Source organism: Penaeus chinensis, chromosome 14, assembly GCF_019202785.1.
Source record: "Penaeus chinensis breed Huanghai No. 1 chromosome 14, ASM1920278v2, whole genome shotgun sequence".
Lineage (NCBI taxonomy): Eukaryota > Metazoa > Arthropoda > Malacostraca > Decapoda > Penaeidae > Penaeus > Penaeus chinensis.
This window is the reverse complement of record NC_061832.1, coordinates 23,626,249-23,638,411: the sequence shown is the minus strand read 5'-3', so window position 1 is coordinate 23,638,411 and position 12,163 is coordinate 23,626,249. Positions and strand designations below refer to the sequence as shown.

General features: G+C 35.8%; 2 protein-coding genes across 2 annotated transcripts; one reads left to right on the top strand and one right to left on the bottom strand.

The window, feature by feature from the left end:
* Positions 1–237: 237 nt before the first annotated feature.
* LOC125032417 (queuine tRNA-ribosyltransferase catalytic subunit 1-like) lies at positions 238–6,618 on the bottom strand. Its single transcript, XM_047623534.1, is given in 11 exon segments — positions 238–895; positions 1,024–1,172; positions 1,854–2,048; positions 2,245–2,413; positions 2,610–2,771; positions 3,137–3,272; positions 4,100–4,232; positions 4,234–4,254; positions 4,417–4,506; positions 5,080–5,300; positions 6,274–6,618. Coding segments are annotated over 10 exon segments (1,794 nt in total). The 5' UTR covers positions 5,281–5,300; positions 6,274–6,618; the 3' UTR covers positions 238–357.
* A 184-nt stretch (positions 6,619–6,802) lies between these two features.
* Positions 6,803–11,808, top strand: LOC125032418 (ribosome maturation protein SBDS-like). The gene is made up of 6 exons (XM_047623535.1): positions 6,803–7,080; positions 8,709–8,826; positions 9,173–9,275; positions 9,785–9,924; positions 10,073–10,204; positions 11,181–11,808. Exons 1-6 carry the CDS (start codon positions 6,938–6,940, stop codon positions 11,310–11,312), a joined length of 768 nt encoding a protein of 255 aa, XP_047479491.1. The 5' UTR covers positions 6,803–6,937; the 3' UTR covers positions 11,313–11,808.
* Positions 11,809–12,163: the final 355 nt, after the last annotated feature.

The window sequence follows — 12,163 nt, the reverse complement described above, 5'->3', positions numbered from 1 at the left end:
TTCATACTGCCCCATACCTAAACAGTTAGGGTCCCAGGGGTCTAGATCCCTTGAGAGTCCTACTTTATATTTTTTAGGTCATTCAAGGCTGTCCCTCTTAGAAACTTGAGGGTGTGAACAAATATTACAAAAAAAAAAAAAAAAAAAGTATATCTGCATATATTTCTGTGTAATTATATATTACCAGTATATGTAATCTACACATATTGTAAACATTATGTCAATAAAAGTCACTTAAAAATAATTCAACTTTTATATATACAAAAGACTTGTCTTATAATAAGCAGAATAAAATTACACAAACTTATGTTTACTATTCTTGATCAACATTTATATTTCTCCATGTACAAGTAAACACTATATATTTGGTGGCAATGCCCATCCAACACTTTTACTGAAAGTTCTAGTTCTATTAACAATACTCTTAACTTTTTCCTCTATCAAGACTTTGTCATTATTTAGAGAACAAGAACACTCACTCGAGCATTGTAGGGACGTAGCTTTGGCATCCTCACTGTCTCTCATTATTTTATCAAATAGTTTGCTATTTGGTTTATAATATAACTCCAATGTGTGCTTTATTTCTGCTTGAATCTTATATGCTTCATTAACCTGCTCTTCACTCAAATTGCATTTAATCAAACATCCAATTAGGAATCCATCAATCCTAGAAAGCAAACTTGTTGGGTTAATGCTGGACTGATGTCGAAATGCTTTTCGGAATCCTTGCAATCTTCCTTCAGCTTCTTCCTCTTCAAAGTCCCCAAGAATGGCATTTCTGTAGCCAGTGTGACTTAACTTTTCAAAATCAGAACGTAAGTCCCAGAGCCTGTCTTCACTGTCTTCTAGATCCTCTAAATCAGCCGATGGGGCTTGTGCGCTGTCACTGCAACTCGTAAATAAAAACCTCAACTAATTTTAATTTTGATAACTTTTTTTATGTAACAACTGATTAAAACAGCATGTATGTAACATTTGTGATATCAGTCTGGGAAATACATAATCGTATACATAGTTACTTATTTTTTCAGGCTTATGTTTACTGCTGCCAAACAATCAAGGACCCATTGGGGATATTCCTGGTTTCTGTAGTATGTAGACATGAAGTCCTGCACAAATTCAACGAAGCAACCATTTTTGATGCTCTCCCTTATGTTCTTCATCAGTCTCATCTGTAGGGATATACAGTTTAAGAGAGACAGTTTGTTTCCATTTTAAAACCTTATCTACTGAGCTTTTAAAACATGAAACAGACAACATTCTTTTCTCACAGTTCCCTAATCAATATTATATACAGTATTATATTCATATTTACTATCCTTGTCTATGTGAGTGTCATAATGTATCCTACATGCCTAGTGACCATGCAGTGACTTTGGGCTGTTACTACAATGCGGGAGTCAAATGCTAGATTTGTAAATTCATAAAATAAAGAGGTTTTATGAGGCCCCATGCGGTGCCACACTCTTATTGTGATAAGATTGTTAGCGGGGACTATGAGCTAAGAAAGTGTTGGGATCTCTAGTAATCTTGCAATTTACCCCCACACTACATCCTGATAAGCAATTTTGCATTAGATCAACCTCATGATCTCTCTTTCCAGTGATCAAGGTAACTGAAAATATACACTTTTTAGCAAACTGACCTGAACAATGAATACATATTACTGCAATAGCTTCAACAAAGATTACTTACATACTACAAAAAGACACTCTAAGACAGATGGCAACAAACAAGGACTCTGCTTGTCAACCCATTCTATTCCTCACCCAAATATGGATATATACGAGTTGTGTAATCAAACCATATTATATCTTAACTGAAAAAAATAATAATCATTATAAAAGTCATACCTGATAGGCAATGTTATGAATGGAGAGGAGGTGACAGGCAACAGTTTCCTTTGTCACAATGGTGTGGAGATAAGCGCGTGTGTAGTTCTGACATGTTGTGCAATCACATTTTTCATCGATGGGAATAAAATCATTAACAAACTCCCGAGACTTCAGGTTGATCTGACCATTGTCGACGAGAGCACAGCCAAACCTCTGACGAAGAGAATAACAACAAATTATGAAGGATGATTGTATTTTCCTGCATGTCTAAAGGTAAAGCAAAAAAGAAAAAGATTAAGCAACTGTCTTGTGGACTACTTTTATACAATTTGATACAATTTTTCAGTTTAATATAGATCTACTGTACTTAAAGTATCACAAGCATCTGCATCCTACCACATGGACTTACTGCAGTTCTAGTTGGAAAGACACAATCAAACATATCCACCCCCATTGCACAACACACAACAAGGTCAACAGCAAAGCCAACACCCATGCAATAGCGAGGTTTGTTCTTTGGAAGATGGTCTGTACACAGGTGGATAGTTGGCCAAAACTTGTCCTTCTCTTCACCTCCACTGTTAAACAAATAAAACAATGCAAAAGGAATTGGGTTAATCACACTCAATATATTATGTATAGTATATGCCATATAAAATTATAATGGTTACACTATTCTATCTTAACGATGCCTACATAGATTTTTATTAATTAAGCAAATAAGAGTTCCATGCTGTTGTAACTTTATGCCCATTCAATTTTTTTATGCTTTACCTGAGTCCACCAATTGCATAACCTGGGGCATCCCTTGCAATTAGCTGTTCTAAAGATATTTTTCGTAAATCTGGAAAAAGGCCACCTTGGATGATTGGGAATAAATTCTGTCTCTCAGGATTTTTGTTTGCTTTCATGCATCGATCTAGCCAACGTGTAGTTCTGGAAAGTGGCAAACAAATCAGTATTATTAAGAAACTATTAGACTAAGTATGCAAACAAACTGACTAATAGTCATGTATGTACTCATGCTCTGCTAAAGATAATGGAAAATATTTGGAGTAATGATATTAGAGATGAATAATTGATGCCCATGGCATTCACAATTACCTTTTTAATTTCCACTTTATTAAAAAAAAAAAAAAAAAAAAAAAAAAAAAAAAAAAAAAAAAAAAAAAAAATACAATCATGTCATTTTTTTATTATAAGCTTGAAAATTAATGTTCAGGCACCAACTGTCAATAAACCATAAAACAAATAAAATTCTATGAATTAACAATTTTCAACTTCCTAATTGTAATACTTGCCGATAAGTTGCTGTCTTAAAGCGTTCGTAATTGGTCTCTCTGACATCCACCACATCATCAAGCTGCATCATAATATCTGCCCCAATTGCATTCTGGATTTCTATACTTTCCTCTGGGGTCAGCATGCATTCTGAACCTGAAGAGAAGGGTACAGTCAGTAGAGGCTGAAAGAGCAGATACTAATGCTGTGTTCGAAACGCCTTGTCTTGCTCGTCCAGGCATATTGTCCCGACCAACAGGAAAACGAGGCCACATTCAGAACCCTCTGAGGCCTTCATTGCCCTCAATGCAACCAGCTTGAAAGGAAACTTTCACTATTTTATCATGCAGGGGTCTTTATTTTACAAGCTACATAGGTTTTGCAATATCTCTGATGTATAGGTAATTTACCTGCAACTGACAAATACAAAAATACTCTTTACTAACAACAATAAAGGGCCATAAAATTACCTACCAATATCTTATGGTTGCCTGCAATTGCCATTATTTACATACAAATGCTATCATGACATCATCTCATCCTCCACGCCCCAACTGCGAAGGAGGGCAAGAGGGACAAGATGAACAACTTGTCCCGGACGCCAATAGGGGTTCAGAACAGGTCAAAACAGGAATCTAATACCATTTTCCCCCCCTCGAAATATATAATCATGAAGCTATAGAAGTGTAGGTGATAAAAAGGATTTTATCTAATATTGCATTTAATGGTAAGTCCTTTGGTGAAGTGTGTGTGTGTGTGTGTGTGTGTGTGTGTGTGTGTGTGTGTGTGTGTGTGTGTGTGTGTGTGTGTGTGTGTGTGTGTGTGTGTGTGTGTGTGTGTGTGTGTGTGTGTGTGTTTTATTTATAGATTTAACTTTGGCTGAATGACATGCATAAAAATTCCTGTGTCTCCAACATTCTAAGGAAGCTGCTGATACTTTTGCAACAAATAGCACGAACTATAAAAGAGTAAAATATACAAACCATCATAAGGAGATTTGAATTTTACTCCCTCTTCAGTAATTTCCGCAAGTTCTAACAAAGAAACCATCTGGAAGCCGCCTGAGTCAGTTAGCAAGGCACGATCCCATTGCATGAAACTGTGAAGTCCTTCGAAACTTATTGAGTAGATCTTTGCCCTGGTTAAATAAAGAAGCACATTACAAATTATAATTAGAGAACTTGATATCCTAACATATTCATCAAATAATCAAATCCTTAATCTATACTTCTAAATGGCTAGACCTTTCTAAAATGTTTTATATTCCTAACCACATTCTGATGGCATTTAACTAACTTACTGGTCGTGTTCCCAGATGATATGTATTTCCAAGAATCAGTTGGGCATTTGCATCTTTTACTTGCTGTGGGAGAAGTCCTTTCATTGTTCCCTGGAAAAAGATGAATCATATTTGTATAGACATTCCATGCACAAATATTCTACAGTAAATCAAACAAAGGCTGGAAACTTTCAACAATCAATTAAAGTTCATCTATGAAATAAATATTTAATAAAATGACAAAAATGGGTTTCTCTTTTCTTATAAATACATATTAGTATAAAGCTTCATAAAACAAACTAATTCACTCATCCATTCATTCATTCATTCATTCATTCATTCTCTCTCTCTCTCTTACACAAACTCACTTACTCACTCACACACACACACATCTCTATAAACTGTAGCTTTATCTAAATAACTTTACATTTCTGTCTATAGGTATATCTGTGCCACATACTATTATTAATAATAATAGACAAAAATCCCTGAGAGAGACTTCACCCAATGGAAAAGGATTCATATCAATAACTATTTCCATATTTGTGATAAAAGTGAACTAAACACATGCATATAATTTCTCATTATTACACACACAATATGTGTCCAGATTATCACAAACATGGTGATATACAAATTATTTATGTAAAATTTAATACCAAAAATGGTGCAATCATATCTTACCTGGGTTCCAACAGGCATAAACATGGGAAGCTCAACTGTATAATGTGGCAGTTTCATAAGACTTGTACGAGCCTTGCTTTTACTGCATTCTGCCAATATCTTGAAACCTAAAGCTGGACTGGTACTGCTGCTGCTGCTTACAATGCTAGCTGCCACTGAAGGAGCACCTGATAAGGCTGCAGAAGTTACAGCAGCTGCCATACTTTTTGAGTATGTAATGCCTGAACCAATATAGGCATAAATAGAAAAGCCTAGCCATGGCAACAGAGATAAGAGTGCATTCAGTAGTTTAAAAGTGAACCATTTGTTAACATACACAGTAAAATTACAAGCAAAGTTTAATGTGATATATGTTATGGTTACAAACAATATGGTGCAATGACACAGATATTTTAAGTATTTGACAAGTAACTATTTGAGCCATTCAAATGCTGATGACACCATGTCATGGCAGCTCTCAACAGATGACATCACATCATGACATTCCCCACACTATCAGCTTATTTGAAAGAGAAGCAGAAGGAAAGGGAGAGAAAAAGAGATGGAGGGAGAAGAGAAAGAGGAAAGAGGAAAGAGGAGAGGGGAGAGAGAGGAGAGAGGAGAGAGGAGAGAGGAGAGAGGAGAGAGAGAGGAGAGAGGAGAGAGGAGAGAGGAGAGAGGAGAGAGGAGAGAGGAGAGAGGAGAGAGGAGAGAGGAGAGAGGAGAGAGGAGAGAGAGAGAGGAGAGAGGAGAGAGGAGAGAGGAGAGAGGAGAGAGGAGAGAGGAGAGAGGAGAGAGGAGAGAGGAGAGAGGAGAGAGGAGAGAGGAGAGAGGAGAGAGGAGAGAGGAGAGAGGAGAGAGAGGAGAGAGGGGAGAGAGGGGAGAGAGGGGAGAGGAGAGAAGATAGAAGATAGAAGATAGAAGATAGAAGATAGAAGATAGAAGATAAAAGATAAAAGAGAAAAGGAAAGAAGGAAAGAAAAGAGAGAGATAGAGAAGGAAATGGAGAGGGAGAGGAGAGAACGACAGACAGAGAGTTTGGGAGCGAAGAAGGAACACTGAGAGACAGACGAACAGACATATATACCAAGAGAATAAAAGAGACTTAAGAGAAAGAAAGAGAAAAAAACAGACAATCAGAGGAAGAGACCGTCGAAAGCCAATTAAAACTCCATCACCCCTGACCTTCCCTGCCTAATGAACCCGCCCACTCACTCGCAATTTACCAACGTGATGCAAGAGCGTCTTCTTCTTGTTTCTTCTTTGATAGGGTTTTAGAAGCAGGAGCGTCCTCTTCGAGCCACACCGCCGGGCCTCCGCGTGTTGACGTTCGTGCAGCGCCGCCCGCGTGCCTCGGATTCACTCGGATTCACTCGGATTCACTCGGATTCACGCCCTATTTCGACCTCTTTGGTACTCGTTTCGGCGCTGGAATGGCTCTTGAGATTTTCATTTATAAATAGGTCATTGTGAAATAAGTCATAGATTTGCTCAAAGCTGGATAATATCCCATTAGTAACCGATTCTTATCTGTAGGTAAATCACCGCGTGCGTGACATGTCAAAAATTCCCCTTCCCCCCCAAAAAAAAACTTTAGAATTACCCATTAGGACCCAAAGCACCCTCATTATCTCTACCACATTTCCTTATTTCCAGACAAATCACAAATCCCCCTCCCCTAAAAAAAAGAAAAGAATAAAAAGAGCTTGACAATATCCCTCCCGCTCGTGCCCAAGCAGCCGTTCGCGCAACAGGGAAGCCTCAGTGCCTGGGTCGAGTCGGACCTGCCAAGCACATCCCCTGACAGCTCCCCAGACTTCCTCTCTTAAATCCCCCTTTTCACCCGCTCCCATCAGCCGACGAGGACGCAGCCGCCACCATGAGCAAGGGCGGAGGCAAGATATTCACCCCCACCAACCAGATAAGACTGACAAACATCGCCGTGGTGAGGATGAAGAAGGGAGGGAAGAGGTTCGAGATCGCGTGTTACAAGAATAAAGTGCAGAGTTGGAGGCAGAAAATGTGAGTCGGGGAATTTGTTTTTTTTTTTTACTCTTTTTTCCCGTTGCGCTTGAATCCTATGGGTTTCCAGGCTGGGGTTGTTTGGGTTTGTTAGTAGGAGTGCTTGTGGTGTAGATCATATAGTTTGTTTTGTGTTTGTGTTATTGTTTGCCTCCTATTTAAAAACATTTTTGCGATCGTTTTTGGATATAGATTCGTATCAGTTTGAACAGCGTATGGAATTGACAAGTCAGTGGCTTCTGTGATATTTTTCTTATAGAACATATTTGTCACAATTCAAGAGGGAAAATGTTAGATTATTTCATCTATAAAATGCATAAATTCATTTGAAAACAGAACCTGCTTGTATGTATGTGTACAGTATTTAAAACCACCAGACAATTTATCTTCAAATTAAGGATCCAGTCTGCGCTCACCTTCTCAAAGCGCAAGTGGTCGAGCATCATTGGCCTACACTAAAATGCGGGAGGCATGTAGGCTGCGGCCATAGCTGCATTAGCCACAGTGTTTGTTCTCCTCCCAAAAACTTTCTTATTTTCCGGTTGTCAGAACAAAGACATAATCGAAACCAGTCAAATTCATCTCTTGCAATGTGAAGATTTTCATTCTTTTTCATACCTTCTTTCGACATTTGTTACAATGAATACTGTTTAGTTGTTGTATAGTTACAAACACCCAGTCTTGTTTTTTACTGTTCTAACTACAGAGACAATATATTATAGTCCACTATTATAATCATATACTATAGATACTCAGTGTCTAGGGTAAAAAACTACCAGATTTGTGAAAAGAACACTAGGTTTGCCTTACTCGTTTCCCCAGAGAGTGCATTTTGGGCTGGCAAAGAAGGTGATAACATCTCAGCCAGATACAGGGACTTACATCATTATTATGAAATACATATTGCATCCAAATTAATTACATATGTATGAATATGATATACTTATGAATAACTTCAACAAATTTTGTATTGAGGAGATAGCTTTTTCTTTTTATTCAGTCAGTATAGTTCATGGAGAAATAAATATTAGAGGGCAAGAAAATTAAGGTAGGAGTATGCTAATAGTTTTGGAGAAAGTGTTTGGAAATAGCTACAAGTACTGTTACTTTGTCCTGCTGACATGCTTGACCTCTTTTCAAGCCTAAGACAGGTAGTCTTAGGCTTGAAAAGAGGTCAAGCACGTCAGCAGGAATAAATCATGGACTTTTCTTCTATTGTGACTTTTTCTCTCGTGTGTATTATATTAAGGAATTTTAATTTATAAATAATGATACAGAGTACATAAATACCATGAAATATATTGTAAAATGTTTATATCAATTGTAGAATATTTTTTTTTTTTTTTTTTTTTTTTTTTTTTTTTTTTGATTACAATCTTATGATTTTTTTTATAATCTTTTGCCTTAGCTGTACTAAAAGGTGTCTGAAACCAACATTTTGCCTGTATATATATATATATATATATCTAGTCCCAAGGAAACTAGATTTGAGAAGTTCAACTTTTTAAAATATTTAATTTTGCACATTAATGTATATAGCAATATGATATGAGAACTTTCCACAGGTGTAGAAATCTCCACTTGTACACATATTGTCTCCGATGGAATTATTGGGATTATTGTTTCAGAGAGAAAGATATCGATGAGGTTCTGCAGAGTGAGACTGTCTTCACCAACGTTTCAAAAGGACAGGTTGCCAAAAAGGAGGAACTGCTCAAGTGTTTCAAGACGGAAGACCAGAAACAAGTACGTCCAAAAGTATTAGAAACATAGTCATATCAGATTTAAATATTACATATTTATCTCTGTATCTACATGGATCTACATGGAGTTAGAAGGAATTGTTGATATTTTTGGGCATTAAGACTGTCCGACACATAACTTTAGATATGTAATAGTACTGTATCTAAAAGTACTAATGACCACAGTGGCTTTAAAGATTATTCCAAAGTAAAAGAAAGTTCTTTCTTGTTTATGTATGAGTGAGAGTGTGGGTGGGTAGGAGACTGGAGAAAATAATAACTGTTGTTATTAACATGATAGCTTCATTTTAGATATTCCTTTCCTAATAAACTAGTGAATATATTTACAGATATGCTTGGAAATCTTAGAAAAGGGAGAGTTACAAGTATCGGATAAAGAGCGGCAAGCGAACCTGGGGACATCTATGAAAGAGATTGCTTCGATTGTTTCAGGTAATTTTTGTAAACTACTATTGTGTTTACGAGTATAAAGTAGGATACTTTATCTTGTTAGAGGAAATCAGTGTGTTATGTAACATCACATATGATTATTTAATCAAGTTGCCAGTGGTAAAATTTTCACATTAACAATATAGGAAGGTAAAGTAAAACTTCTCATTATTCTAAGAATATGAGGTAACCCAAGTGAAAAGGTAAAAACTTCTTGATTAATAATACCTTTTATTTAATTAAGTTAATGTACTGAGGCACCTCTTTTTTTTTTTTTTTTTTTTTTTTTTTTTTTTTTTTTTTTTTTTTTTTGCTGCTTTGCTTTGCTTTATATGTACTTCTTGAAAACATTTATGATACTTAAAAGGTAAGGGTTCAAGGTGTTTTATGGTAATAATTTTGTGCATTATAAGGCCTAAATTTTTTTTATTATTTTTTATTTGGTAGAAATAGTGCAATATCTTATAAGATCTCCTAATCAATATTTTTCTCACTTTCATAAACTACTTCAGACAAGTGCATAAATCCAGAAACAAAGACACCATACACAGTGACCATGATTGAGAGTGCCATGAAGGACTTGCACTTTTCGGTCAACCCGAAACGCAACAACAAGCAGCAAGCCCTGGACGTCATCAAGCAACTAGCTGGGGTGAGGAATCTGAATGAACTAGCCTGTGAATTTTTTTTGAATTAGGCTTTGGTAGCAGATGGCTTTCGGGTGAAAAAAAAATTGAGACTGCAATTTTCTTTTGGGCAAAATAAAAAACAAAAAACTCATAATCTTGTGAAATGCGCAGGTGATCCCGATCCAGAGGGCACAGATGAAGGTGAGAATCTTCATCCCGGGGAAGGAGGCTAAGAAAATCAAGGAGAAGATCGTGCCCATGTTGAACATGGAGAGTGAAAACTACAGCCCAGAGTTAGAGATGGTGAGTTCTGGGTGTCTGTTGCTTGTTTGAATTCAAGGGTATTAATACACTCTAAAGTGTGGTTATACTTCGTCCATTATTGAATATGGTCTATAACTTTATGTATAGGGCTGTTGTATTTACATAAATGGGAGGGAAGCTTTTGAATCATGTGTTGCATTATTTAGATAAAAAGAAGTGTGCTGGTGAAATGGCTGGTCATTTTTTTAATTAATTTGGTGTCAGTCATTTCTCTCTGATTTGATTCCATTCTGCTGAAGTAAATTTATATTATGAATTTTATGTAAACTTTGTGTGTTTTTGTATGTAAACATAGAGATGTGTGTGTGTGTTTCTTTCTTTCTTTCTTTCTTTTACTCACACGTGTGTACACAGATACATATATGTATATGTACATATAATGTATAATGTATTTATGTATGTGTATATATATATACATACATATATACACAGATACATATATATATATATATATATATATACATGAATGTATACATATATGTATATTATATATATGTGTGCGTGTGCATGTGCTCGTGCGTGTGCATGTGTTTTTTTGTTTGTTTGTTTGTTTGTTCGTGTGTGTGTATACATATATATATATATATATATATATATATATATATATATATATTTATGTGTGTGTGTGTGTGTGTATGTATATATATATATATATATATATATATATATATATATATATATATATATAAATATATATATATATATATACATATATATATATATATATATATATATATATGTATATAATGATGTCAACATGGCGATTTGTGTGCACTTGCATGTATACTTTGATGTCTTTGATCAGAAAAGATTTTACCAACATTCCGACCAATCACTTGTGGCCTGCAACATTCTTTTGGGTTACCAAAAGGATACAGAAACAAATGTATGCCATATTTCTTGTAAGGGTATTATAAAGCAGAGACTGATTCCTTGCCATCAAATGCATTTTCAGATTGGGCTGATTGATCCAGGTCACTTCCGACTGATTGAGGACATGATCACCTCTTCAACAAAGGGCCGTGCAAAGATCGAGGTCCTGAGCTTGAAAGACCTCAGTGACGTGGGAGACACAGCTCTCACATAAACTACCGGTTGCGTACCGTTGCGGCAAATGACCTGCTGTTTTAGTTATTCTTGTGGTCACTATATTTTGTTCGCTTTGAAGTTTATATATCCCTGTTGCATTCAATTGCTTTATTTTAATGTTCTAGTTACCCGTTTTGTTGTCACTTTTTAAAACCGTTAGATTGTCCATAGGCTGTGAACTAGTTGATGTGAAAAAGTTGTTCATCAGTCCAGTTACTCTTGTGAATGGCGTTGTTATTAATATAAACTTACCTGCACTTTAAAACTGTAAGGCGTTCTGTACAAAGTAGCTATTTACAGTAGCATTCTTTGTAAGTGGTTTGAATAGCATTCATTTTTGTTTTTGTTTTTTTTTACTGAATTTATATTTTGTCTTTTACCATTGCAATAAGACTGCAGCTATAGTTACTGATATTGATATTGCATGATCACAAAAATGTAACCTGATGTCGGAATGACAAAATATATTCTGTAATAAGAGAGTCCAAAAACAAGTTGAAATTCATTTTCCTGGAATATTTAAATGCATGCGTTGTTGTTGATGTTTTAATTCACGCACAGGTATGCACTTTTGTTTTTAAGGGCATATTGAAGGCATATGAGTGTGTGCGTGTGTGTGAGTGCGTGCGTGTGAGTGCCTGCGTGCGTGCCTGCGTGCCTGCGTGCCTGCGTGCCTGCGTGCCTGTGCGTGTGCGTGCATGTGTGTATATATAATTATATACATATATATGTATATGTAATATATAAAGTATATATATGATATATATGTATATACATATATATATATGTAATATAATGTAATATATATATATATATATATATATATATATATATATATATAAATATATA

What these genes read in the sequence shown, in the direction of transcription:
- LOC125032418 (XM_047623535.1), top strand. Translation starts at nt 6,938, where the DNA reads ATGAGCAAGGGCGGAGGCAAGATATTCACCCCCACCAACCAGATAAGA. An exon ending in GATTGCTTCGATTGTTTCAG is followed by an intron (nt 9,276 to 9,784) that starts GTAATTTTTGTA and finishes AAACTACTTCAG; the next exon opens with ACAAGTGCATAAATCCAGAA. An exon ending in TCATCAAGCAACTAGCTGGG is followed by an intron (nt 9,925 to 10,072) that starts GTGAGGAATCTG and finishes TGAAATGCGCAG; the next exon opens with GTGATCCCGATCCAGAGGGC.